The following is a 25,162-nucleotide window of genomic DNA, read 5'->3' as shown; positions in this document are numbered from 1 at the left end:
GTGCTCAGTTTTCAGGACTAAGTTTAAACTTAGAACAGTATCTTTTCTCATAAAAACCTAAATATTGCAGCTTTGGTAGAAAATTTATAGCGCGAGGCGTAGTTTCATGATGATGCTATTACATCAAAATAGTTTATAATTGTTCAAAAATGTTCACGCCTCTCGGATAATATATGTATTATATAAAAATTAAATATATAATTCTTCTTCTGACTAGTCCGAATTTCATAAGCCCATGTAACTCTCATTTATCGACATGCCGAGTTAAGGTGAGGGTTGAGGTCGGTTGAACTTACGGGAAAATGAAATTAATGTAATTTTGTTCAGTGAGAGTTATCACATAGTAGCAAATAAACAGGATGATCATAGTACATGATAGGTGTTTGCTTTTGAAAAAGTAAAAGCAAATAAACTCTTAAAACTTCCTTTTCAACTGCAAACATTTGCACGTTGATAATCCTTACTGTATACCATTAACACACGTGTGTTTAGTTAACAAATTAATTACGTCCTAGATATTGACATTGATACGAAGAGCTTACAAGCTGACTGTTAAGGTACGTTAATCCTTGAAAGACACATTTTAATACATTTTTATTATATTCTACACGTGGTTGTCGTCTAGTCGTCATTCGATTGTCACCTAATCAACTAATAAGTAGCAGTCTTTCTAAAAGTCAGACAGGTGATTCATGTATGTTAAAAACCCATCGAATTCAGTTTTATTTCTTGTTTAGATATAGTTATCATCACACAACAAGTCTTAGTTTTGCGGTTTTTGATCCTTTAGGATCAAAATACCATATATCGCCGATTTTATGCTTACAACTTCCCTACTGTTTCTGAACACTACACAAAAACATTGTTCTATGTAATTCCTTTTATATCATTCAATACATCTTTTATAACATGTTAATATGTTTCTGGCAAGTATTTAGCTCAATGAGCTTCTTTTATTTCTGCAAATAAAATTAAGATCTAGTCTTCAAATGAACTGAAGGTTTAAGGGACTCCACTTTGGCCTTTAAAGATGTTTAGTAATAAATTAGCAGTTAAAAAATATTAGGTCTTACAGTAATGTGTCGAGAAGGATTAGATGTGCTAAATTATGTTCCATTTATTACAATTGACAGTCAAAATCTGCATCCTATCATTGATATTTTATGATTTTTAAACAGGAAGTGAAGTGCAGTGATTTTAATCCAAGTAAATTTGGCGGGATATTCAAATTGGTAAAAAAGTGGCTAATTTGGAAAATCTTAAATTGGTCAAGGAAATTGTTTTTTCTAAACCTTTAATAGGTTTGAATATAATTATAGTGTAGGATAATAATCTGATGTAATACTTTTGAGTTTGATTGCAAATTAACTTCCGGAAAGGTTTAGAAAATTTGGAAAAAGGGGAAACAGAACCCAATTTGTAAATGTGTATGAAGTTGGATATTGTTTAACTTTTTACTTCCGAAATCAGTAGTACTGATTGACATTGAGATTATACATATAAGGAAAAACAGTCCCAAATAATATTGGAAATGTAAATGTATGGTTGAAGTTTTGCTTTGCATCTCACCTGGTAATCTTATAAAATTTGTTCATGCTACAATTTTCCAAAGAACCAAAAACCACCAGTTATCGTTCTTAATTTGTTTTCATTTGGTTGATTTCAGTGGCAGTTGAATGTATGGTTTTCTCAAAAGTACAAATCTGAATATTGAAAAGATTATTGTTATGCAAAAATATAGCATATGTAGACTGATTTACCATTGTTTGTCGGTGGGTTTTTCTGCACCATGAATCACTTTTAATTACTATTTGTGGTATCTGAATTTTATATGGACTGGTACTTAATATTAATCCCTACATCGTACACAAACCTCATCAAAACAGAAATTCAATTCAGAGATATTAGAAACCAGAATTAAGACATGCTACAAAACAGGAAACAGAGAAGACCCACATCAACAATATGGACAAAATAATAAAATACAATTACCTACATTAACAGAAGATAAGAATGGCCATAGACTTGTAATTACAGGTCTATGGAATAGTCTATTGGAACACCTGTCACATTCTCAGAACTAGAACAAAAATATTACCAACCGAAAATTTCAAATTTAACAATATATCAGACTCGGAGCACTCCACCCGGACGTGATATTTTATGAGCAATTCCGCTGGTGTTTCTATTGAAAAGTATCTCAGACTCTTACCCTACCAGTGCACTTTGTTCATGCTCCCAGTTTTATGTGAGTCCGAATTGATCTGTTTTTCTTTCTTGTTTTGTTTCTTTGTACGTGTTATTTAGGTTATTTCATGTCCTTTGCTTTGTTTCTTTATCCTTGGAATATATTCTTTCGATTGCCACCCGAATTTACTCTTACACAAAATAAGCCTTTCTCCAACGTAATACTGGACAATTCAAATCTGCAGCGTGGGTTATTTAGTTTGTTTTATGCATGAATATTGATAACTTTTTGTTGCATCATATAAATCGTATTTACATTTTCCTGTGTGTGTCGATTATTTGGAGATTCGGTCTGCAAGAAACCTACTTTTCCTTCATTGCAATTTGGAATATTACATAAATAATAGACTTAACACATCAAATGCGGATCATGACCGGGTGTACCGGGCACATGCTCTCCTGTTTTTCGAGGAAAAAAAACGATTGAATGAAAAAAATGAAGCGTGACGGTGCGCCCCTCTTTGGTCAGTCAGCCCTCCGTTTATCAATCCCATTTCCGACACTGCACCTCAACTTTTTTCTAATATCATTGAAATAAACATTACATCATACATTAGTCTTGCCATGTTATTGAACAGTTGATAATATGAGGCAAGTGTAACCTTTAAGAGGACGAAGTTGAATATATTGATATTTTATAGTAATTTGCAAAATATAAATTATAATGCAAAAATATAGCATATGTAGACTGAAAAACCATTGTTTGTGGGTGGGTTTCTCTACACCATGAATAAATTTACTATTTGCAGTGTCTGAATTTTATATGGACTGGTACTTAATATTAATCCCTACATCGTACACAAACCTCATCAAAACAGAAATTCAATTCAGAGATATTAGAAACCAGAATTAAGACATGCTACAAAACAGGAAACAGAGAAGACCCACATCAACAATATGGACAAAATAATAAAATACAATTACCTACATTAACAGAAGATAAGAATGGTCATAGACTTGTAATTACAGGTCTATGGAATAGTCTATTGGAACACCTGTCACATTCTCAGAACTAGAACAAAAATATTACCAACCGAAAATTTCAAATTTAACAATATATCAGACTCGGAGCACTCCACCCGGACGTGATATTTTATGAGCAATTCCGCTGGTGTTTCTATTGAAAAGTATCTCAGACTCTTACCCTACCAGTGCACTTTGTTCATGCTCCCAGTTTTATGTGAGTCCGAATTGATCTGTTTTTCTTTCTTGTTTTGTTTCTTTGTACGTGTTATTTAGGTTATTTCATGTCCTTTGCTTTGTTTCTTTATCCTTGGAATATATTCTTTCGATTGCCACCCGAATTTACTCTTACACAAAATAAGCCTTTCTCCAACGTAATACTGGACAATTCAAATCTGCAGCGTGGGTTATTTAGTTTGTTTTATGCATGAATATTGATAACCATTTGTTGCATCATATAAATCGTATTTACATTTTCCTGTATGTGTCGATTATTTGGAGATTCGGTCTGCAAGAAACCTACTTTTCCTTCATTGCAATTTGGAATATTACATAAATAATAGACTTAACACATCAAATGCGGATCATGACCGGGTGTACCGGGCACATGCTCTCCTGTTTTTCTAGGAAAAAAAACGATTGAATGAAAAAAATGAAGCGTGACGGTGCGCCCCTCTTTGGTCAGTCAGCCCTCTGTTTATCAATCCCATTTCCGACACTGCACCTCAACTTTTTCTAATATCATTGAAATAAACATTACATCATACATTAGTCTTGCCATGTTATTGAACAGTTGATAATATGAGGCAAGTGTAACCTTTAAGAGGACGAAGTTGAATATATTGATATTTTATAGTAATTTGCAAAATATAAATTATAATGCAAAAATATAGCATATGTAGACTGAAAAACCATTGTTTGTGGGTGGGTTTCTCTACACCATGAATAAATTTACTATTTGCAGTGTCTGAATTTTATATGGACTGGTACTTAATATTAATCCCTACATCGTACATAAACCTCATCAAAACAGAAATTCAATTCAGAGATATTAGAAACCAGAATTAAGACATGCTACAAAACAGGAAACAGAGAAGACCCACATAAACAATATGGACAAAATAATAAAATACAATTACCTATATTAACAGAAGATAAGAATGGTCATAGACTTGTAATTACAGGTCTATGGAATAGTCTATTGGAACACCTGTCACATTCTCAAAACTAGAACAAAAATATTACCAACCGAAAATTTCAAATTTAACAATATATCAGACTCGGAGCACTCCACCCGGACGTGATATTTTATGAGCAATTCCGCTGGTGTTTCTATTGAAAAGTATCTCAGACTCTTACCCTACCAGTGCACTTTGTTCATGCTCCCAGTTTTATGTGAGTCCGAATTGATCTGTTTTTCTTTCTTGTTTTGTTTCTTTGTACGTGTTATTTAGGTTATTTCATGTCCTTTGCTTTGTTTCTTTATCCTTGGAATATATTCTTTCGATTGCCACCCGAATTTACTCTTACACAAAATAAGCCTTTCTCCAACGTAATACTGGACAATTCAAATCTGCAGCTTGGGTTATTTAGTTTGTTTTATGCATGAATATTGATAACCTTTTGTTGCATCATATAAATCGTATTTACATTTTCCTGTATGTGTCGATTATTTGGAGATTCGGTCTGCAAGAAACCTACTTTTCCTTCATTGCAATTTGGAATATTACATAAGTAATAGACTTAACACATCAAATGCGGATCATGACCGGGTGTACCGGGCAAATGCTCTCCTGTTTTTCTAGGAAAAAAAAACGATTGAATGAAAAAAATGAAGCGTGACGGTGCGCCCCTCTTTGGTCAGTCAGCCCTCCGTTTATCAATCCCATTTCCGACACTGCACCTCAACTTTTTTCTAATATCATTGAAATAAACATTACATCATACATTAGTCTTGCCATGTTATTGAACATTTGATAATATGAGGCAAGTGTAACCTTTAAGAGGACGAAGTTGAATATATTGATATTTTATAGTAATTTGCAAAATATAAATTATAATGCAAAAATATAGCATATGTAGACTGAAAAACCATTGTTTGTGGGTGGGTTTCTCTACACCATGAATAAATTTACTATTTGCAGTGTCTGAATTTTATATGGACTGGTACTTAATATTAATCCCTACATCGTACATAAACCTCATCAAAACAGAAATTCAATTCAGAGATATTAGAACCCAGAATTAAGACATGCTACAAAACAGGAAACAGAGAAGACCCACATCAACAATATGGACAAAATAATAAAATACAATTACCTATATTAACAGAAGATAAGAATGGTCATAGACTTGTAATTACAGGTCTATGGAATAGTCTATTGGAACACCGGTCACACCCTCAGAACTAGAACAAAAATATTATCGACCGAAAATTTCAAATTTAACAATATATCAGACTCGGAGCACTCCACTTGGACGTGATATTTTATGGGCAACTCCATTGGTGTTTTCATAGAAAAGTATCTCAGACTCTTACCCTACCGGTGCACCTTGTTTATGCTCACAGTTTTTATTGAGTCCTAAATGCTTTGTTTTTTCTTTTTTGTTTTGTTTCTTTGTACGTGTTATTTAGGTTATTTCATGTTCTTTGCTTTGTGTCTTTATCCTTGGAATATATTCTCCCGATTGCCGCTCGAATTTACTCATACACAAAATAAGCCTTTCTCCAACGTAATACTGGACAATTTAAACCTGCAGCGTGGGTTATTTAGTTTGTTTTATGCATGAATATTGATAACCTTTTGTTGCATCATATAAATCGTATTTACATTTTCCTGTATGTGTCGATTATTTGGTGGAGATTCGGTCTGCAAGAAATCTACTTTTCCTTCATTGCAATTTGGAATATTACATAAGTAATAGACTTAACATATCAAATGCGGATCATGACCGGGTGTACCGGGCACATGCTCTCTTGTTTTCGAGAAAAAAAATTGTTGAATGAAAAAAAAATGAAGCGTGACCGTGCACGCCCCTCGTTGGTCAGTCAGCTCTGCCGTTTATCAATCCCATTTCCGACACTGCACCTCAACTTTTTCTAATATCATTGAAATAAACATTACATCATACATTAGTTTTGCCATTTTATTGAAAATTTGATAATATGAGGCAAGTGTAACCTTTAAGAGGACGAAGTTGAATATATTGATTTTTTATTTTGAAATAATTACGTCCTCTATCAACTTTGTATGGCGAAAAGATATTCTCTAAGTTCCCGCTAATGATCCTGTGCGTTGTTCAAGTTTGTAACACTTGAAATGCACGTGCAGTTTTTTTTTCGTTTTTAGCTAGATTAAGCATTTTACTTTGGTGTAAATTTCGTAGCTATTTAGTGTCTGTGGATGTAGCGAAAACGTTTATTGTTGGTATTTTCCCGAAATCTTCTAAACGACACTCTTAATAATTTAACAATATGCTGACTATTTTGAAATTTATTTGATTTTTTTCAGAGAATATTTTACCATGGATAACAAAGATGTATATGATGTAGCTATAATTGGAGGAGGTATTGTGGGATGTGCATCATTATTCCATTTTACAAACATGGGGTACAAATGCGTGCTTTTGGAGAAAAATAAACACTTAGTCACTGGTGCCAGTGCTGGTAATAGGTTTGTTGAAATTCTAAACCTTTCTCGTATTTCGAATCTCATATATTTATGGAGTCAAGACGACGTTAGTATTTTTTTTTTAAACAGATGAGTTGATTAACGTTCGGAATTTCTAAAAACGACTGAAAGATATCTTCCTATTTCTCTAGTGAATCACTCAGAGCACGTAGTCTTAGAATTTTTCTTATAATATCCATTGAAAAATATTTTGTCAGAACTTTGTCGAAGAATTAAGGACCCAAATTTATATCATATAAAGGAATAATGATTTCAAAATTCTTATGGATGCATTGGAAAGCTCAGCCTGAAAATAAATAAAACATAAAAGACTAAAAGTTGATTGATTTCTTTGTCTGAATCCACTTAAACCATTTAGTCGTTAAAAACGAACCAATTACTTGTTCAATGAGTGCTACAGCAAATTATAACAATCGTACTTTAGGTTTGTTAAGGAAGGCATTTTTTTCTAATCCACCTGAATGCTTAAAGAAGTAGACCAAAAGTAAGGGGCATAACTCTTGAAATCAGTGACTTGTTTGTATCATTCAATTTCACCAAAGCCTATCATGTTTTCATTTGAAACAGAATAGAAACAATCCAAGTTACTTTGTTGCTTACATGATATTGATGTAAAATGCTGAATACAAACGTTCTAATGATTTGCAAGAGTTATGTCCCTTATCCCAGGTCTACTTACTTTACGTCATTTGGTCCCTTTTCCATATACTGCAGCTTATATGCGCTGCTAAAATCGTTAAGTTTATTCTTTACACTAATGCATGTATATAGAAGTCTAAAATTTAACTTAATTCCCAAGAAACGTGTCAAAATCACTCGTGAAGCTGTTTCTGAAAGTGAAATTACTGTGATACTCCATTTTACTGTTTTTTTTTTCTGTTCATTGTCAGTCATTTGATTCCAAACGAATGTTTTAGCATATCGTTGGGTCTTAAGTCAATTTTATTAAATTGTCATTTTTGCCTTTGATCGTTCAAGTCATGAGTGACAATCTAAAAGCGATCATTTCTTTGCACTTTCTAAAAGATGAATTACCAACGTTAATCTATCTAACATTGGTGGTAATTTGTTAGTGAGTCAGGTTCTCTTATTGAAATGTTGTAACCATCAATCAGATAGTTAATATTCTATTTACTATGTCTTATATGTATTTTATAGATTTGAGCTTAACAGTTCTCGCCATTTGTATTGTGATCGTTTTCTTGTTCTATATTTCATGTCTGCTGTCTCATTGGTTCTTTCTCCTCTCTGGGAAAGTAATGGCGACTTTATCACTTGTCATTATTGTCTTTACTTAAATACTTGTAACAGGCATTACTCTACTCAATCCTGTATATTGTGACCTAACAACTTATTTGAAATACAATAAAAAAAACTGCATGCGATGCTGGGGAGAGAGATTGATTTCCCTGGAAATTTATTAGTATTTGTTTTGTCTGTTACAGAAACTTGACGGTAATCAAATTTAAAAAGGAATTTAAAGGCTTTTGGAAGGATTTATTTTTGAATGTCTTTACCAAACAAATCAACCGATTGTTGTAGTGTATATCTTTACCAAAGCATTACTTGAAATCACATTCTTCAAATTTTGATCAGGGTCATTTTCCCATTAATTCTGACCACTAGCTTATCCAAATAACCAACAAAAAAAAAAATTGGGATCTGTAGAAAAAACACTTAATGTTACTGAAAATGCAGTTTTTTGAAAGTCAGATGGTTGAAAAGTGCAAAAATTAGTAAAAAAAATCATTGAAAATTTATTACCCTTTTTGCTGTGAATCGGACACTTCCAAAGTAGCATTACAACTAGAAGTTTTTCGCGTTCTGTGATGAAAGATCACAATGTTGGTTGATGATGTGCTTTTTAAAAGTGGAAATGTATTTCTTTTTTAAACACCAAATATATGAACATTATACCTTTTTATCGTACAAAACAAAGTAGCGTCCATAGTCCGATTGATCTGACAGTGATGCCAACATTATAATGTGCGTAAAAGTGTTTTGGTTCTGACTTTTGGTTGTATTTTGTGTCAAAATTTCATCATAATAATGTATTTTATAAATTTCGGTAACTGTTTTCTCCCATATTTTAAACGTCAATGGAAAGTTTGCATTTTCCTTGATTTAATGTTACAAGACGTATCTTCACAAGTAATTTCCTGTTTCTGCATTTCCCGAACTTGTACATTGATAGTTTTTTTTTCGGTTTTAATTTCATTTTTTATTGGAGAATAACTTGAAAAATTAATAGACATAGAAATTGTGAATAAAGTCGTAAAATTGTGTTATAAAGAAGTTTTTAAAAGAAACTACTTTAGTGGAACAACTCCCAAATATTTTGTTTGTTTGTTTGTTTGTTTTTTTTTTGTATGTATGCTTTCTTGGTTAAGCCCTATTTTAGTTTCAATGTGTTTTCCTTGAATACATTTAGTTGTTTCATCCATGGTTCGATAATACCCTTGTAAATGTAGCGATTTGCCTTGATGTCGCAGCCAACAAACTCTTCTTGATTAATACAAATGTCAATTCTTAAATATGGTAATTACATGCAGTATGACAATTAAAAAGTTATTTTTATCAACCTTCTTACGAACAGTGGTATGCTCCATACTGGATTTGATGCTCCAATTGGGAGTCTTGAACTACAGTGTATCCAAGAATGTCAACGAGAGATTTTTGATATTCTAGACAAATTGGAATTGCCCTATAACGGAATAGGTGCTACAATGGTTGCATGGGACCAACAACAGGTATGTTTGATAGTGTAGTGAACCAACCATATGAATAAATACATTATGGTTGCGTGAAATCAACAGCAGGAATGGTGACATGTAGTAAAGTAAGGTTCATGCACTGATCCTTAAGTAAAAGAAACAGGCAATTTTACTGCAAGACTAGTATGTTTGATTCATGTAAAAAATGACACATAATTGAATGAAAAGTTAGTGCCTACTGTTGATTTCACTTGAAAAGCTCACATGAAATACATGTCAATGTTCAAATTCACCTAAATTTTATCAGGGTAAATTCTCAAACAAATTGTATCCCTTTTGATAATTCACATGATCATTGTTTCTCTGTACGCTATTTTTTTTTACACCAAAGTGATTAAAATAAGAGGGACCATACGGCATTTATCACATTGCAGCGAAAACTGTCACAACACTATTTATTTAAAAGACTATCATACTGGTATACTGAAATTCAGATGCCGTTAGACATGGCGACCAATTCTCAAAACTTAAATTCCAATCACTGGTGTTAGAATTCAAAACTTTTTTTGTCTTTATGAGCAGGTATCAAAGCTAAGAGGCATCGTCCATCATTCTCAAGAAGCTTTGGTGACAAACATTAAAGAACTGGGTTTGTCTGAACTGTTTCGAAGAGAACCTCATTTATCACGTGACGCAGTGGCTGCAATACACATCCCAGATGAAACGGTGATAGATCCCTGGCTTACCCCAATAACATTTGTTGAACATGCAAGAAAGAAGGGAGCCAAGGTCAGTGGTGCTGGTTAATTTTACACATATAAAGTTGGTTAATATTAGTACATATTTTGAAATGGTTATGAATGCCCAGGTTTGAAATAATGTATTTGTAGGTTATCCGTAAGTTTTTACCATCTCAATCGTATGCACGAACTTGCAAACCGAAAGTTTCGCCAAAAACAAATTGTACCCTGAAATGAGATTGATAAGAAATTGTGTAGTATTATTCAGCTTTAGTGTGATCTGTACGGGAGGTCCACGGCCGAGTCACACCAAAGGATTTAATGGGATTCAATAGTAGTCACTGCTTCTTCGCCATCACGTGGTACTTAAAGGGATAGAATGACGACTGGTTGGCTCGAAGTCATAGTGGGGTTCAATGCCTGCCTGCGGGCTGTTTCTTCTGTGAGTTGGCACAATATGGCTCCGATCATTTTTTTTATACTGAGGGGGAGCCTTTGATTATTTTGAAGAAAAAAAATTAAAATTATTCCGAGCAAAAAAAATACTTACTCGGCCATTGGCAGAAAAAAATGATTAAATATATATAATATTTCCCCATTACTTAACGATGTAGATTTTCAAATCTCCGACTTCTGTTTAAAAAAAGTAATTATTTAAAAAAATTCTATCTCAATATAAAATACAGACCCCCCCCCTCAAGAATAAAATGGTCTGAGCCTAAAGAACTGACTCAGCATGTCAGTGTAGTACAAAACAGGGTCTGTTAGCTGATTGGTCAATCGTTCTGGTCCGAAAATGCATGTAACATCTGTTATATTCATAATCAATCCAGAAAACCCAGTATATATAATAGCATGATACTCGACTCGGAATTGCTTACCAAAATATTGAATGGCAGTTTCATGGTATATGCCATTATGATCAATTTCATGGTAGGGTTTTGATGTGTTTGATATAGATATCTTTATTACGTACCATTCTTTGTAAGAATCAGTCAAATTTCTCCTGAAGCATTGGTGGCGTAGATATTTTTTGACTGCTTATATATGGAAAAAACATTTTTTCATAGTACATTTCACCTACTTTTGAGCTATCAATATCTTAAAAACGCAAACTTTACAACACTTTGGCAGTAATTTCTTGAGGTTATTAGGTTTAAATACTTGGATGATATAATAAAATATCTGTGTATTTTTTCCTTCATGTGCCACACCTTAAACACATTTTGCCTGATTCATAGACGGAGGGGTATTAATTGTATAAAGCATTGTCTCAAACAACAATGATGGACATTTGTTTGATTATAGCTAGGTTATGTTCGGTAAAAAAGGAGAAGAATGAATAAATGCATTTAGTATGGATGGATGTGCTTTATTGTCATATTGAAAACTGTCACTCAAAAGCGGCCTGTTCGTTGACAAAACACAGGCAACCTGAACATCAAAAAGACAGAGGACGAACAGTAAATCAAACAAATGTTCATTTTCCCTGTATAGAATTAAATTGTTCCAGTGTATGAAGTCTTTATTTAACGAATCTTGCTTTTTGCTAGGTATTACGGCAATTTAGCAACTTCCACAAAAATACGTTGTCATGTTTATGTTGCTAAATGTTAATGTCATCAAATTAAAAAAAAAACATTCTACGGTCGTTACCATTATCTGATTGCCCTGGAGTGTCAGTTACCTTTATGACAAACAACTATCTGTCGTAATCTTTTCTCTTTCATTGGACAGCACGGTTGTTGATCTCATGGTTGCTTACCCTTCTGATGGCAGTTGCACCCTAGTAAACCCTTTCGGTGTGTGGTGCTCGTTTAGGTTCCTTTGTAGCTTTTGCGTTGTTCTGCGTCTGTTATCTGTTTGACGTTTCCGACCTTTTAATTTTTCACAAATTATTCCTTTTGGAGATTTTGGTTTCCAAGTTTTGTGTTGTTGGTTATGGTTGCAGTCCAGCGCTTGCTTGGTATAGTATTGTCTTTTTATAGCAAAGTAAGACGTTATATGTCATTTTTATCGGTTGTTTCTTCTTTACCACAAGTCTTTTATAATATCAATGATATGACTTAAATACTTGAAGTGACTTTTTGACAGAGGATTGTCTCCATGTTTTAAAACCACACGATTTCATTTCCATCTATGATAATAAAGCAATTCCTTTGTTATCCTATATCGCCTAGAAATTTCCTAAAATACTGAATATATGAAGGAAAGGCCTTATATGTTTGTCCCTAGCACGAATTGAGCATGTATAGGAGTTTTTGAATTGTTCAACGAGCAACGCATGCTTTGAATGATGTATTTATTTATCCGTAATATGGAAGCTATATACAACGTGTTTGCATAAAGGTTTCTAACTTTTTAACTATGTTTCCGTTGGTTTTTTATCATATTTTTTTATGAATGACTCCAGGGATTTAATATACACTCCCTGATGAATGTAATAGTTTTTCAACAACGCAACTTAGCAAAATACATAGTAATGTTACAAGAAGCTTATGCCTCTTATATGTGCTTACCATCATAAATCTGTTACGCTATTTTAATTTGTACCGACTTCGTGCAGCTGCGCAAGTCGCTTTCCCTGCGTATTGATAATTTTGAATTTTTTAAACAGTAGTCCGATACCTCCAGATTAAAAAGTAATAACACAAAAAATATTAATGACGCTTATTTGGAAATCTATATTGTTGAAGTTTTCTTATCTACCTACACTGTCAGACAGAAGGTCATCAATTGTGGTGATTGATCAATGGCCGATAGGAATTGATGTAATTGATAGTTCGTGTTACGTACGGCGATGATCTGTTTTATTCTTAAAACATCGTTTTGTTTAATTGGTTATGTTATGGCTAACATTATCATCTGTCTGGAACAAATGCACTTTTCCTTTATATGGTCTAAAATTATTCTCCCTTCAACATTTTATAGCGATAAAATAATCGGGTCGTCTGTTTCTGGTAGTACTTATAAAAAAATGCAAAATTGGTTTTTGGCAAACTTTCTTAGATAGCTGCGAAACACTCGAACGAAAATAATGCGAAACGGTTAAAAACCAAATAAAAAAAACACCCACCCCTAGAAAATAGTACTATCTTTAAAAAAGGTAGCCGACTTAGTAAGATTTGTTCTTTTTACTTATAGTTTTCTATATTTCATTCAGGAAATAATACATGATACAAAATTTCAATTTCCGATACAATTTTTTTCGAACGCCGAACGAAGGTATCAGTATTTGGCCAATTGGGAAACAGAATTGCGATCAGGTGACGTTCGTTTCCATGGAAGAGCGTCTTTAAGGTCAAAGGGTAAAAAGCGAAACTATACCGACTGCGTCGGGAAAACAGAGCACACAAACACTGTTGAAGTTTTTCCAGTCTTTGAATGACGTCACATGCGTATGATAGAAAAAAAATTGAAATCATCTTTGTTAACACTGAACACTACGACTGTTTTGAGTTTTTATATTTATTTTGCACAAATTTTGTGTTAAGGTTTCAGATATAATTTTTTTTTCACATAATAAAGTCTTTTTAATACTGTTTCATCACATTATTCAACACTTTACAAATTATTTCTGTATCAGGCTTTCGTAAAACACAAATACGGAAGTCGTTTCTAGGATTCTTTAATTATTTATTGAATGCTAAATTTAAACACCAACTACAAAGAAACAAAAATATATATAAATATAAGCATGTATTCATATATTGTCATAATACATAGACATTAGGTATAAATTATATCAAATTAATAACTTTGAAAATGAAATATGAAATCATTTCAATTACAACAAATACTTGTAAATTCTAATGGAAATTTACAGATGTTCTGATATTATAATTATACATGTTATACGAAATTCATTTAAAACAATAAGATAAGAAATAATATAAAACATATCGTACCATCAGTGTGACGAAGTGAATTAGCGTAATATATGCGTCATGGATTTACATCATCTCTAAATACAGATCCAATATAATCCTATATAAAAGAAATCATATGTCTTACTGTTAAACAAAACAAGCATTTACAGAATAATCAATTCAGACTAAATAAACGTTAACACCTTATATTCAGTAGCAATATTTATACAAAGTACTATATAAGAACTTTAGCCATTACTATTGAAATACACAAAGCATTTATCTTTCTAAATTAAAATCCAGAAATTACTTTACAATAAAGTTACAAAAGTTCAAAATAAGTACGTACAATCACAGTAACAGTATATTCCAGAAAATAGTAGTTTATCAAACAGACCCAAAAAAAATGCACTAATACAAGTTTTAAAAATGCAGCTTATAAAGCATATACAAAAACCAGGTAGAACTAGATATTTGACATAAAACTACACAAAATGTCTTAATATTAAAATTAGAAAAACTGACCATGTCTATATATGGCTATAACCTTGAGGTTTATAAAAATAACCAAAAACAAATTCAACGTTTAGTTAATAATCTGAAATGAAATTGTACATTTCAAATGCAAATAAATATTTATTAAATCAAATTTAATAAATACAACACATAAAATCTAATACGGGCACAAATTTTGTGTTAAGGTTTCAGATATAATTTTTTTCACATAATAAAGTCTTTTTAATACTGTTTCATCACATTATTCAACACTTTACAAATTATTTCTACGTGTGTATGTGACTTAATATTATTTTGTATCACTTTGACAAAGACATTTTGGTTGTTTGTTAAAAAATCATTTTATTTTGACATTTTATTACATATTTCATATTTTATTTACAAATTTTCCCTAGGTTTCTTTTGCACGATTAAAAAATTCTAACAAAACCTGATATGATTAAAACACTGTTCCCCCATACTCAGTTACAGCGAGTCCTTTCTGTAACTTCAGGTGATAGAGTTGGTCTTCCCTTGACTGAATGACCATTACCTGATGAAATACCTGATTTAATTGACAGGGTGATTTAACTCCTTGCGTGATAGTCTGTCTCTTTTAATAAATTTTGTTTATATTTGTTTCTTTTAAGATTTTTTTTCAGATATTTTTCCTGTTGTTTTTTTTTTTTTTCGCTTTTTCACGCAATGTGTCTTGCCTCAAGCTTGAACTGTTTTACTTTAACTTTGACTTGTTTTTATCTCACTTTGTATGTTATATATACCTGAACTGATCATGTCCTTGGTAAGGTAAAGGAAAAACATACCGTCTTTAAAAACTTTTTGTTGAATGAAGATGGAGAACATTTATAACCATACATATGTGTATATTTTTAATATGATTTTTAAGGTGTTCCTCTTAAATGTTCTTTATCCCGATATTTCCTCAACTCAACCACAATCTGACTATACATAACAACATTTATCATTTTCCGTATGAAGAAGCAAAAATAGAGATAAAGTCAAATGACTTAAATTAAAATAAAAACATAACCACGCTCCCGAAGGGAGCGTAAAATGACCACGGATGTCACAGTTGGAACAAGTCTAATTCTTCAGTGAACATCTAGGTTCAGGCGTTGGAACATGAATTTTAAGGTTTTTTTTCTGTCTGATCATTGAAGCATCGAGATATTCATTCCAACCTAGAAGTTTCTCTGACTGTTTACTTTGAAGCTCTTTATTCTTAAATGATGACCAGTCAATATGAAACATTGAAAAATATTACTCATTACTCATATTGTCTCATGTTTTTAGTTTCCTGGTTTGTTTTAACAATTGTATTTTTTTATACAATTCCGATCTAACCTCAGTCATTCAGTAGATTGTTACAAAACAACATACACTGTAAGAATCTAAGTTACTTAGTCATATTGAATGTATGAGTTGAATAATGAAACATATATAAGGGGTTTTCAAAATTTGCATTTTGCATTTTGCTACATTTTACTTAAAAAAGAAAAAAGAATTGGTAGAACACTAGGAACAAACCCGAAAGAAACAAATATACCCAAAATTATCACAAGAGACAAAGTTAAAACACCTGAGGAGTTAATCTACAAATGAATGGATTGTCTGATAGGAAGTTTAAATCTCCCTGTCAATAGTCAATTACCTAAGGTATTTCATCAGGTAATGGTCATTTAATCAACGGAAGACAAACTATACTCCCTGAAGTTTCAGATAAAATATGGACGTGGCTATTTAACCAAAAATTGATGATTAAAATTTCAACTAGGTTTTCTACTATTTCTATGCCAGGGGATCTTTCTCTTCTCTATAAACCAAATCATCTTTACAATAGGCATTTTTATTGAACGCCATGACTACTTTATTTTTATATGCTTATGTTTAGTTATTATATGCAGGTACTATGTTATGTAAACTTGTTTTATGCTATTATATGCTGCATTGTATACTGGTATTCTGTTGTATGCTGTGTTATACGCTGGTGCTCTGTTATTTGCTGTACTATGCACTGGTACTCAGTTATTATATGCTATATTATATATACTGGTATTCTGTATTCTGTGCTATTTTTGTACTGGTACTCTTTTTTTTCTGTGCTATATTATACTGCTACTCTGTTATAACATGTTGTTTAATATACTGGTACTCTGTTATTGTATGCTGTATTATAAACTGGTACTCTGTTATTATATGCTGTATTGTATGCTGGTACTCTGTTATTATATGATGTATTATATACTGGTACTCTGTTATAGTATTCTGTATTGTTTACTGCTACTGTGTTATTATATTCTGTATTATATATTGGTACACTATAATTATATGCTGTATTGTATACTGGTACTTGTTATATATGTTGTATTATATACTGGTACTCTGTTATCATATACTGTATTGTATATCTAGACTCTTGTATAATGTGCTGTATCATATACTGGTACTCTGTTTTCATGCTGTATCATATAAAGGTACTCTGTGATCATATGCTGTATTGTTTACTGATATTTTATTATCATATGCTGTATTGTAAACTGGTACTCTTTTATCTTATGCTGTATTATATACTGATACTATCTTAAATGTGCTGAATTGTATACTGGTACTCTGTTATCATATGCTGTATTGTATACTGATACTTTGTTATCATGTGTTCTATTGTATATTGGTACTCTTTTATATATGCTTATTATATACTGGTACTCTGTTATTAAATGCCGTATTATATACTGGTACTCTGTTATCATATGCTGTGATCTATACGGTACTCTGTTATCATATGCTGTATTGTATACCGGTACTCTGTTATCATATGCTGTATTGTATACCGGTACTCTGTTATCATATGCTATGTTGTATACCGGTACTCTGTTATCATATGCTATGTTGTATACCGGCACTCTGTTATCATATGCTGTATTGTATACCGGTACTCTGTTATTTTATGCTGTATTATATACTGATACTCTGTTATTATACGCTGTATTATATACTGGTACTCTGTTTTTATATGTTGTATTATACTCTTTTTTAAAGATGCTTGGGGAATTCTGAACGAAAATTACGAAAAGGTGTCAAAGTGATTTTATGGATTTCATTCATGGGAAAGATTTCGCTGAATCAAAACAAAGTGGTAGATAAGAGAGACGATTGTATAAAATAAATACACCAAATCACCTGTATAGGACATCAATAACAACCATGAATTAATCAGTTGGCGTTTTATCGTGATTGGTAGAATAGATGACTTTAGTAGAATAGTTATGCTTAAAAGATATTGCCACATTAGCTTTAAGGATACAGTATTAAATTGCTTTCTAACTGTGGATGCTTCATATTGAATACTTTAACTAGTCTGTTCAGATAAAGGAAGAGAAAATCTTTAGATGCAGGGTTCATGTTGTATAAGCATGGTCAGGAAAGCTTGATAACCGGTCATAGTGCACAAAATCAGCTTATTGTTAAGCATTTATGTAAACTGTCCTAATATATGGAAGACATTGGTGTACTTGAGCTAAGTGATGGAAAGTATCAAGCTGCCCTTTATTACATCTTTTTGAACGAAATCAATAGGAAGTTTAGACACAAGCAATCGGAATCAAAACGAGCTTCACCAATTAATATGTGGTCAATACCCATTTTGTACCCATCTCTCCGGGGCAAAAATCCAGGATGTTGCTGTACATAAACCTGGAAACTACGGACGACTAATTGATTAACCAATGAACCGTGTAACTGAAGATAGTAGACCACCCTTAGACAAGGGTCCAATAGGACAAGAAACAGCTTTGGAATAGACGTATTTATCAATTGTCTTGTAATAATATTAGCAAATAATCAAAAAGGATTAATTTTGATTGTGGTCATTCCGAGTTTAACATCACAATACTTTTATGTCTTGAATGGTTATATCAAATGTACCGAACTGATCAACTCCAGGCAATAGATAATCAAAGGGGATAGCAAATCAAAGTACTCGTGTACTGAATATATTTATATTGATTGTTGGAATTTTTACGCCTCAAATAATTGTCATTATTGCAAAAATAGGGAAAGGTAAAAGGAAAGAACCTGTATCGACTTCAAACGTATCTAAAGCCAGGATTATTGTTGTAAATTGTTAACATTGAACTTAAATTCACCATTCTTAGTCTTTTAAATATCACACAAAAATTTCACGTTGCATTGTCGCATCGCGTCAGTTGATGTGATATTCAGGTTTGTCGGTTTACATGTAAAACCTAAATAAACAAATACAAAACTTTCCCGACATCCTGCATGATTGATCTACAAGCTATTAGCCTAAGATACATGTACTGCTTATTTCTCACTTGATTAGCTGTATTTCACAGTATTTCACGTGCTAAAAATTATCGCGTAGTCATCAATGTGTCCGGTAAATACGCTTATGGGCACCTAGTTCCATAGACACGTACATTAATAACTACGTCGAAGTCTTAGAATATGCTTCAGCAATAAGGTCTGATGACACTAACCATTCACTTTTAAGTCACATGATCACCTATAGCTGAATTATCAAATATAATCCTAGACATATCTAGTTTCGAATAACATATTGTCACGAGGCGATAACGGTTCTGAAATATGTCTAGATTTTGATAGATACACAACTTGTTTCAACCTAGCCTTCAGTTTCCAGTGCATTTGATTCATAGTATTGTTTAGTGGGTTTTTGTTTTGTTTTTTTTTTGTTCAGAGGGATATGGGATAATAATATCTTCCGTGGTCATAAATTATTGAACGTACTCTTTCGGCATAACTGTATAATGCAAAGAAAAGTTCCATTTTTATAAATGCCGCTGTTCTTGATTCCATGAAACAGGACAGACGCGTCTATATGATGTCTGCGGTTGAATCACCCATTGGTTATAAGTTTGTATAGAATTTTGCACCAAAAAGGAGCAAATAGAAGACAGCAGCCCTTTCTTTATCGGAATCATCGCCCCCTTTATGTAAATAGTTGGATTCGTACCCGCATGAAATGTGAAGGTAGATCTTTTTATTTGTACTCAGCATCCTTAACATCCTTAACATTTTCTTTTCTATGGATTGATGACTATTATATTTTACTGGATGTTTGAAATCGAAACTTTGTACCAAACGTGATGATTCTGACTTTCCAATAGTAAGCTTCCCCTTTCTAAGGGCAATATACCAAATTCTTCAGCCTATGGAGTATACATTTCACAGTTACTGTCGAGATTGTGATCTGTTCACGGTATTTTTTCTGTCCCATAAACTTTTGAATCAAGGGCATATTCAATTTTTGTTAATATCATCTCTACAGAAGTTTTACGATCGACATCACAATCTCATCGTTCGATATGAAGTTTCAATCTACCATATGAGACAATATATCTTCAATTAGATTCGACGTCTTACCGGATTGACTACCCACCGAACTTGACACATTCTTGCCGAATTTAAGTAGCTCCATTGACACAAGTCAAAGTGATCATAGGATTTACTACGGTTCTCTATTACAATTATTAGTCACACCGCTATTCTGAGAGTGATTTGAAATTACTAAAGTTTTTATTAAAAATGTACATGCCCATGTCTGGAGAATGCTCCACCGGAAGTGGACGTGTTTGATATTGATTTTTTTTTCAATCATCATACACTTCAATATGTTAATGACTTTGCCTTTGTAACAATGCCATGGCTTTGCATTTTCAAAATGTTTATTTTTTATTTTGAGTTTTAGTTTATACTTAATTTGATCAAATGTTCTTAAAATATGTTCTCTACTTATTTTGTCTATTATTTGGTAACGTGGTGCTATCATATTCGTGCGTTCAGAGAGATATATATTTTATTTCTGTTCCGATGTAAATATTTATCGCGTGATTTATTGCTTTGTGATATCAAGTTCAAGATCAGATTCTCATATTTCAAGATATGATAGATAATGGCGTATGCCGTTTTATTACGTAATATGATATGATTTTAAATATGTAACATGAGTTACTGCGAATCTATGTTTTATTAACTGCAGACTACTAAAGCACTAGCACTTCATGAAATATTAGTCCGATTATAAATGCCTCATTGAGTGAGTTGAATATAACACATTTTTTTCTTTCTTTTCCATTTTATGTTGTATAATATATTGTTTTAACAGAGACGATGCAAGATTTAACACGGAACTCCGAAGCTCTAAAAATATATGTTATGTAAACCATTCGAATTGTCTCAGGAGTATGTATAGATTCTCAATAGCGAGAAGTAAATATAGATTGCCTTGCACTTTTTTTATAATGTCTAGCATATTTTCAGTATAACATACAATATTCTAGTCATCTCATTTTTTCATGATGTAAGTTTGAGAGTTTTGATGTATTGATTGTTTTATGTTGTTTAATCTTTTTAGTTTAAGTAGGTACTAATTAAGTTTTTCACAAGTGTTTTTTGGTACTTTAATTCTTCAGTAATTTTTGTCTCACCTGAGATGAAACACATAGGAATTCTTTCTGGGAGCAACATCGATAGCAGTGTAGTCTCCATTTGATAACTTTAAGAGGCTGTCCATGTAAGAAACAGGCAGATCCTTTGACATGGATGACATAGGGTAAATGTCATCCCACTGAACATTTTTGTTTAAATGTAATGTTTATATCATATTTATGCCGAATGATATAATTTTTGTTTCATATTGACTATTGGTAGCTCAGAAAATGTATTTTTATAGTTATCTACTGCAAAGCAACAAAATTAAAGAATATTCTCCTATTTTTCTATAAATTTCAATCCTTTCTTTGTATTTTTTGAATTGTACCAATTAATTCAAACTATCATTCAACTTTGAGAAGGATGCATTTGTGATATGAAATGTGACATCTTTTTTAAATGAGGTGTTTAAATGATGTGAAAGTGGTGCAACAAATTTGACGTCATTTAATATAAACGGTCAAGAATGGTAAATTTTGGTAGTTTTTATTCGGACATATTTACACCCACAAAAATATCTCTGCACCAAAGAAACAACTGTATATTTTCATGTATGATAAACTATGTAATAATGAATTTATTCGCCAAATATGAATTTGTTGTTTGGTTGTGAACATAATTTCCTTACCAAAAATATAACCAAAAAGTGACCTTGTCCTTGTCATGAGCCATCAACTATTACGTTTGTGCACACCGTCTTAAAGTAGTAATACCTAATAGACTAAATAGATAAATAAATGGTCTATGCATCCTTGGTGGGCATATATTTGATCTCATACTTTTTGGTGGTTGAATCGAACATTCAACTGATCTTGACCTCCATTTGGCACATGACTGACATGCATCACATTTCAACTAAGTCAAAATCTCTGCAACTTTTACCCAAGACCCACCATACTTAATCTATGTGGTTACATGACACTCTGACAACAATGAACTTATCTTCTCCCAATTTCACACTTGAATGACTTTCACCACATTTTTAGATTTAAGTTAATTCTCAGCAACAGTAATACATATTTTAAGTATGTTTCTAGATACTTCTCAGCAAAATATTCCACTTTGACACGTCATCTAAAATATCTCAAATTAAAGTTTCAATGATAAATGTCCCCTAAATTCCAACTCCTTAATTATGGTACCCATGCCCTTGAGAACTAAACCGAGGCAAATGTAACCAGCAAGAGGGAAAAGTTGAATCATTGATATTTTGTTAAGTAATAATGTCATATACAGCTTCATATTCCGAGTTGCTCATTTGCTTTTGTTACTTTGTATGAATGATTTTAGTTACTTTATGTTCTTTGTTGTATATGTCTGTTTTCCATGTCTGGTCTTTGTCCCCGTATTACAATCTTTTGATTACCGCTATAACCTTGGTTCCCTTGATTACTCCTTAACAAACCCTTATTAAAGGTGAGCTATAAACATTTGTTACAGATATGAAACTGGAAGATCCTTGCTTTATATTGCTCTTGATATAACAGGTTAACTATCTGTTAAACTGAAATCAGGCTCCTGGTGCTTCTAAGGTCAAATGTTAAATTCACATTTATCATCATGACGACCTCGTCCTCTGTTGCCAAATGTGAGATCCCAATCCGCAAGTCACTAATGATGACTAAAAACGAGTCAAACTTTTCTAAAGTTATAGTTTAAAATTCCCAATTCCTTTTCTGTATAAAAAAAATCCTTTACCCGGTCCAAACATTTGGTGCTTACACCAATTAACTCTCTTGTGGAAAATTTTGGTTATCTTAACCTAATTTTGTGAATTTCGGATATTTGTCCACTATTACCAAGTTATCTACTGCGCACACAATATGTTACTTAGTGAAAAATGAATGATTACACCATAATGTCAACAGTGCTTGACACGTGTCGCTGGATTGTATTATTACTGGTAAATTGTTAACAGAGTAAGCCCGCTTGTAGTATGGCAGGGTGCAGCTGGCAAAGTGGAGAGGGCGTGCTTACCCTTACGAAGCACTTAATAGCCCTCCCGTTTGTGTCTGTGTGTGTTTTCATATGACCAGTGCTTTAGTTGTGTGACGTCTTGTTTCTCTTATCTTCATGTGTAATCTTTTTTATTCGGTTCGTTACATTGTGTATGTATATTTTTTCTGTTTCGTGTGTTCACGTTTAGGCCATGTTTTAGGCGACGTATTTGAATCATCCCACTGCTGACGCTTCGGTATTTTCTGCCGATATTTTATTCTTCCTAGTTAAACATCAAATAGCTTTGTATGCGTCTTACATTTTGTAGACAACTTGAATACATTTTTTTATTTTTGCATTTAATAATTTTTCTATTTTCTGTTGATATGTCGAGTATTTTTTAGATATCATATGTATTTTCTGCTTGTGTTTAATATCTACTCTAAAGATAAAGCGCTTAGAGTAAATGCATTTTTATATAATGCGCTATACAAATGTCTTGTAAATAAGTAATACTAAAAATATTCAAAGTAAATGACATATTTATTTAGGTAAATGCATAGAAATGAACAACTAAAGATAATAGTTTAGAGAGCTAAAAGTCAATTATGTTATGTCTGATCGTTATTAAAATTCAAACAAAAAAAATGCATATTTAGTTCGGAGTAAAAGTTATTTATTGGTTTTGTTTAACTACTGGAAACATGGAATTAAGACTTGAATTTTAAAAATAACTGTATAGGAGACCTGTAAGCCAAGTGTTTGTTATTGAACCTTAACGGGGAATGCCAATGGAACTATTTTCCTGCAGAGGTTAGATCATTGCAGATGCTAACAGCCTTTATATAACAGTCCATATGCTCTGGCGACTGATGAATCAATTTGGTCGAAATTAATAAAAAGGATTGTCCGTATAACAAATGGCAATATCAGGGTTAAAACCGGAAAAATGAAAACAATCGCAATGGTCCTGACTTGGTACAGGCTTTTACGATGGAAATGGTGGGTCGAATTGGGTTCGTAGAGCGCTAAACCTCCCGGTTAATTGTTTCCGGTATATTGCAATACAAACAGGCGGCATAAAATTGCAACAGTGCAAAGTTGGTGAAATTAGTATTCAATACATGTAATGAAATATGAATGTTTGGATTGAATCAGGAGGAATTAGTTAAAGGGAGAATTTGAAAAAAAACACCCAATTTAAAAGAACAGTACAACAAGTACTATCTTTTAAAAACAGATAGCGGACGCAGTAAAATTTTGTTCTTTTAACTAATATTTTTCTACATTTCATTCAAGGAAATAACACGTCACGCATTTCAAATTTCGGGAAAAAGAATAGCGATCAGGTGACATGTGTTTCCATAGATAGAGCGTCTTAAAGGTCAAAGGGTAAAAAGCGAAACTATACCGACTGCCTCGGAAAAAAATTAGGGTAATAACACAACCATAATGCACTGTCCTGGCTACACACAGAGTGGAATATATTGCGAACATAACCTTAACATAATATAAATATGTACATAACATGTCTGCGAGTATTTAAACACTTTCCTTCACCTTGGATCCTGGGTCAGTGGTCATTGTGTATTTATAAATGAAACAATAAGATCAAGCAATCTAGAACTCAAAGAAAATGAGGGAGTTGTTATCAGAGAAAAGAGAATAACACCCTAAGCCTAGCTACAACCCAAAAAAACCCGAACTTTAACAATGTCATTGAAGTCAAAGTACAAAATATCTCAATATCTGCAGATGATGGCAAATTATAAAGAGCCATATCACTAATTGATTAAAAAATGTTGAGATTCTCACCATCACAAGAGTTGACAGCAATTGACCAATTCTGAAATATTTAGTGACAATTAAAAATGATATATTAAAGTATTTCATGATGTTTTCAAACCGATCATATCATATTTTAAGTTTCCTTATCTTCCTTTACTATACTATGAATGACAGCAGCTAATTAAGTTTCGGCAAAAAATAACGAAGCGGTGGGATGATTC

General features: G+C 32.4%; 1 protein-coding gene across 2 annotated transcripts in view; it reads left to right on the top strand.

The window, feature by feature from the left end:
* The first annotated feature begins 473 nt into the window (after positions 1-473).
* The window catches only part of LOC148621656 (uncharacterized), a 37,677-nt gene continuing 12,988 nt past the window's right edge, over positions 474-25,162 (top strand). Inside the window, exons 1-4 of one of the 2 annotated variants that reach the window (XM_088576254.1) lie at positions 474-557; positions 6,723-6,884; positions 9,499-9,652; positions 10,199-10,405. In XM_088576254.1, the coding sequence (XP_088432380.1) occupies positions 6,736-6,884; positions 9,499-9,652; positions 10,199-10,405 (510 nt within the window). In that variant the 5' untranslated portion in view covers positions 474-557; positions 6,723-6,735. Of the gene's footprint in view, positions 558-6,722; positions 6,885-9,498; positions 9,653-10,195; positions 10,406-25,162 lie in introns of both variants that reach the window. The other variant, XM_088576253.1, reaches the window with a different exon arrangement.

Source organism: Perna viridis, chromosome 3 (assembly GCF_037379345.1).
Source record: "Perna viridis isolate PV_CMFRI_1.1 ecotype Kerala chromosome 3, ASM3737934v1, whole genome shotgun sequence".
NCBI classification, from domain to species: Eukaryota; Metazoa; Mollusca; class Bivalvia; order Mytilida; family Mytilidae; genus Perna; species Perna viridis.
Note: the sequence above shows the minus strand (reverse complement) of the source record. Positions and strands in the feature narration are given on the sequence as shown.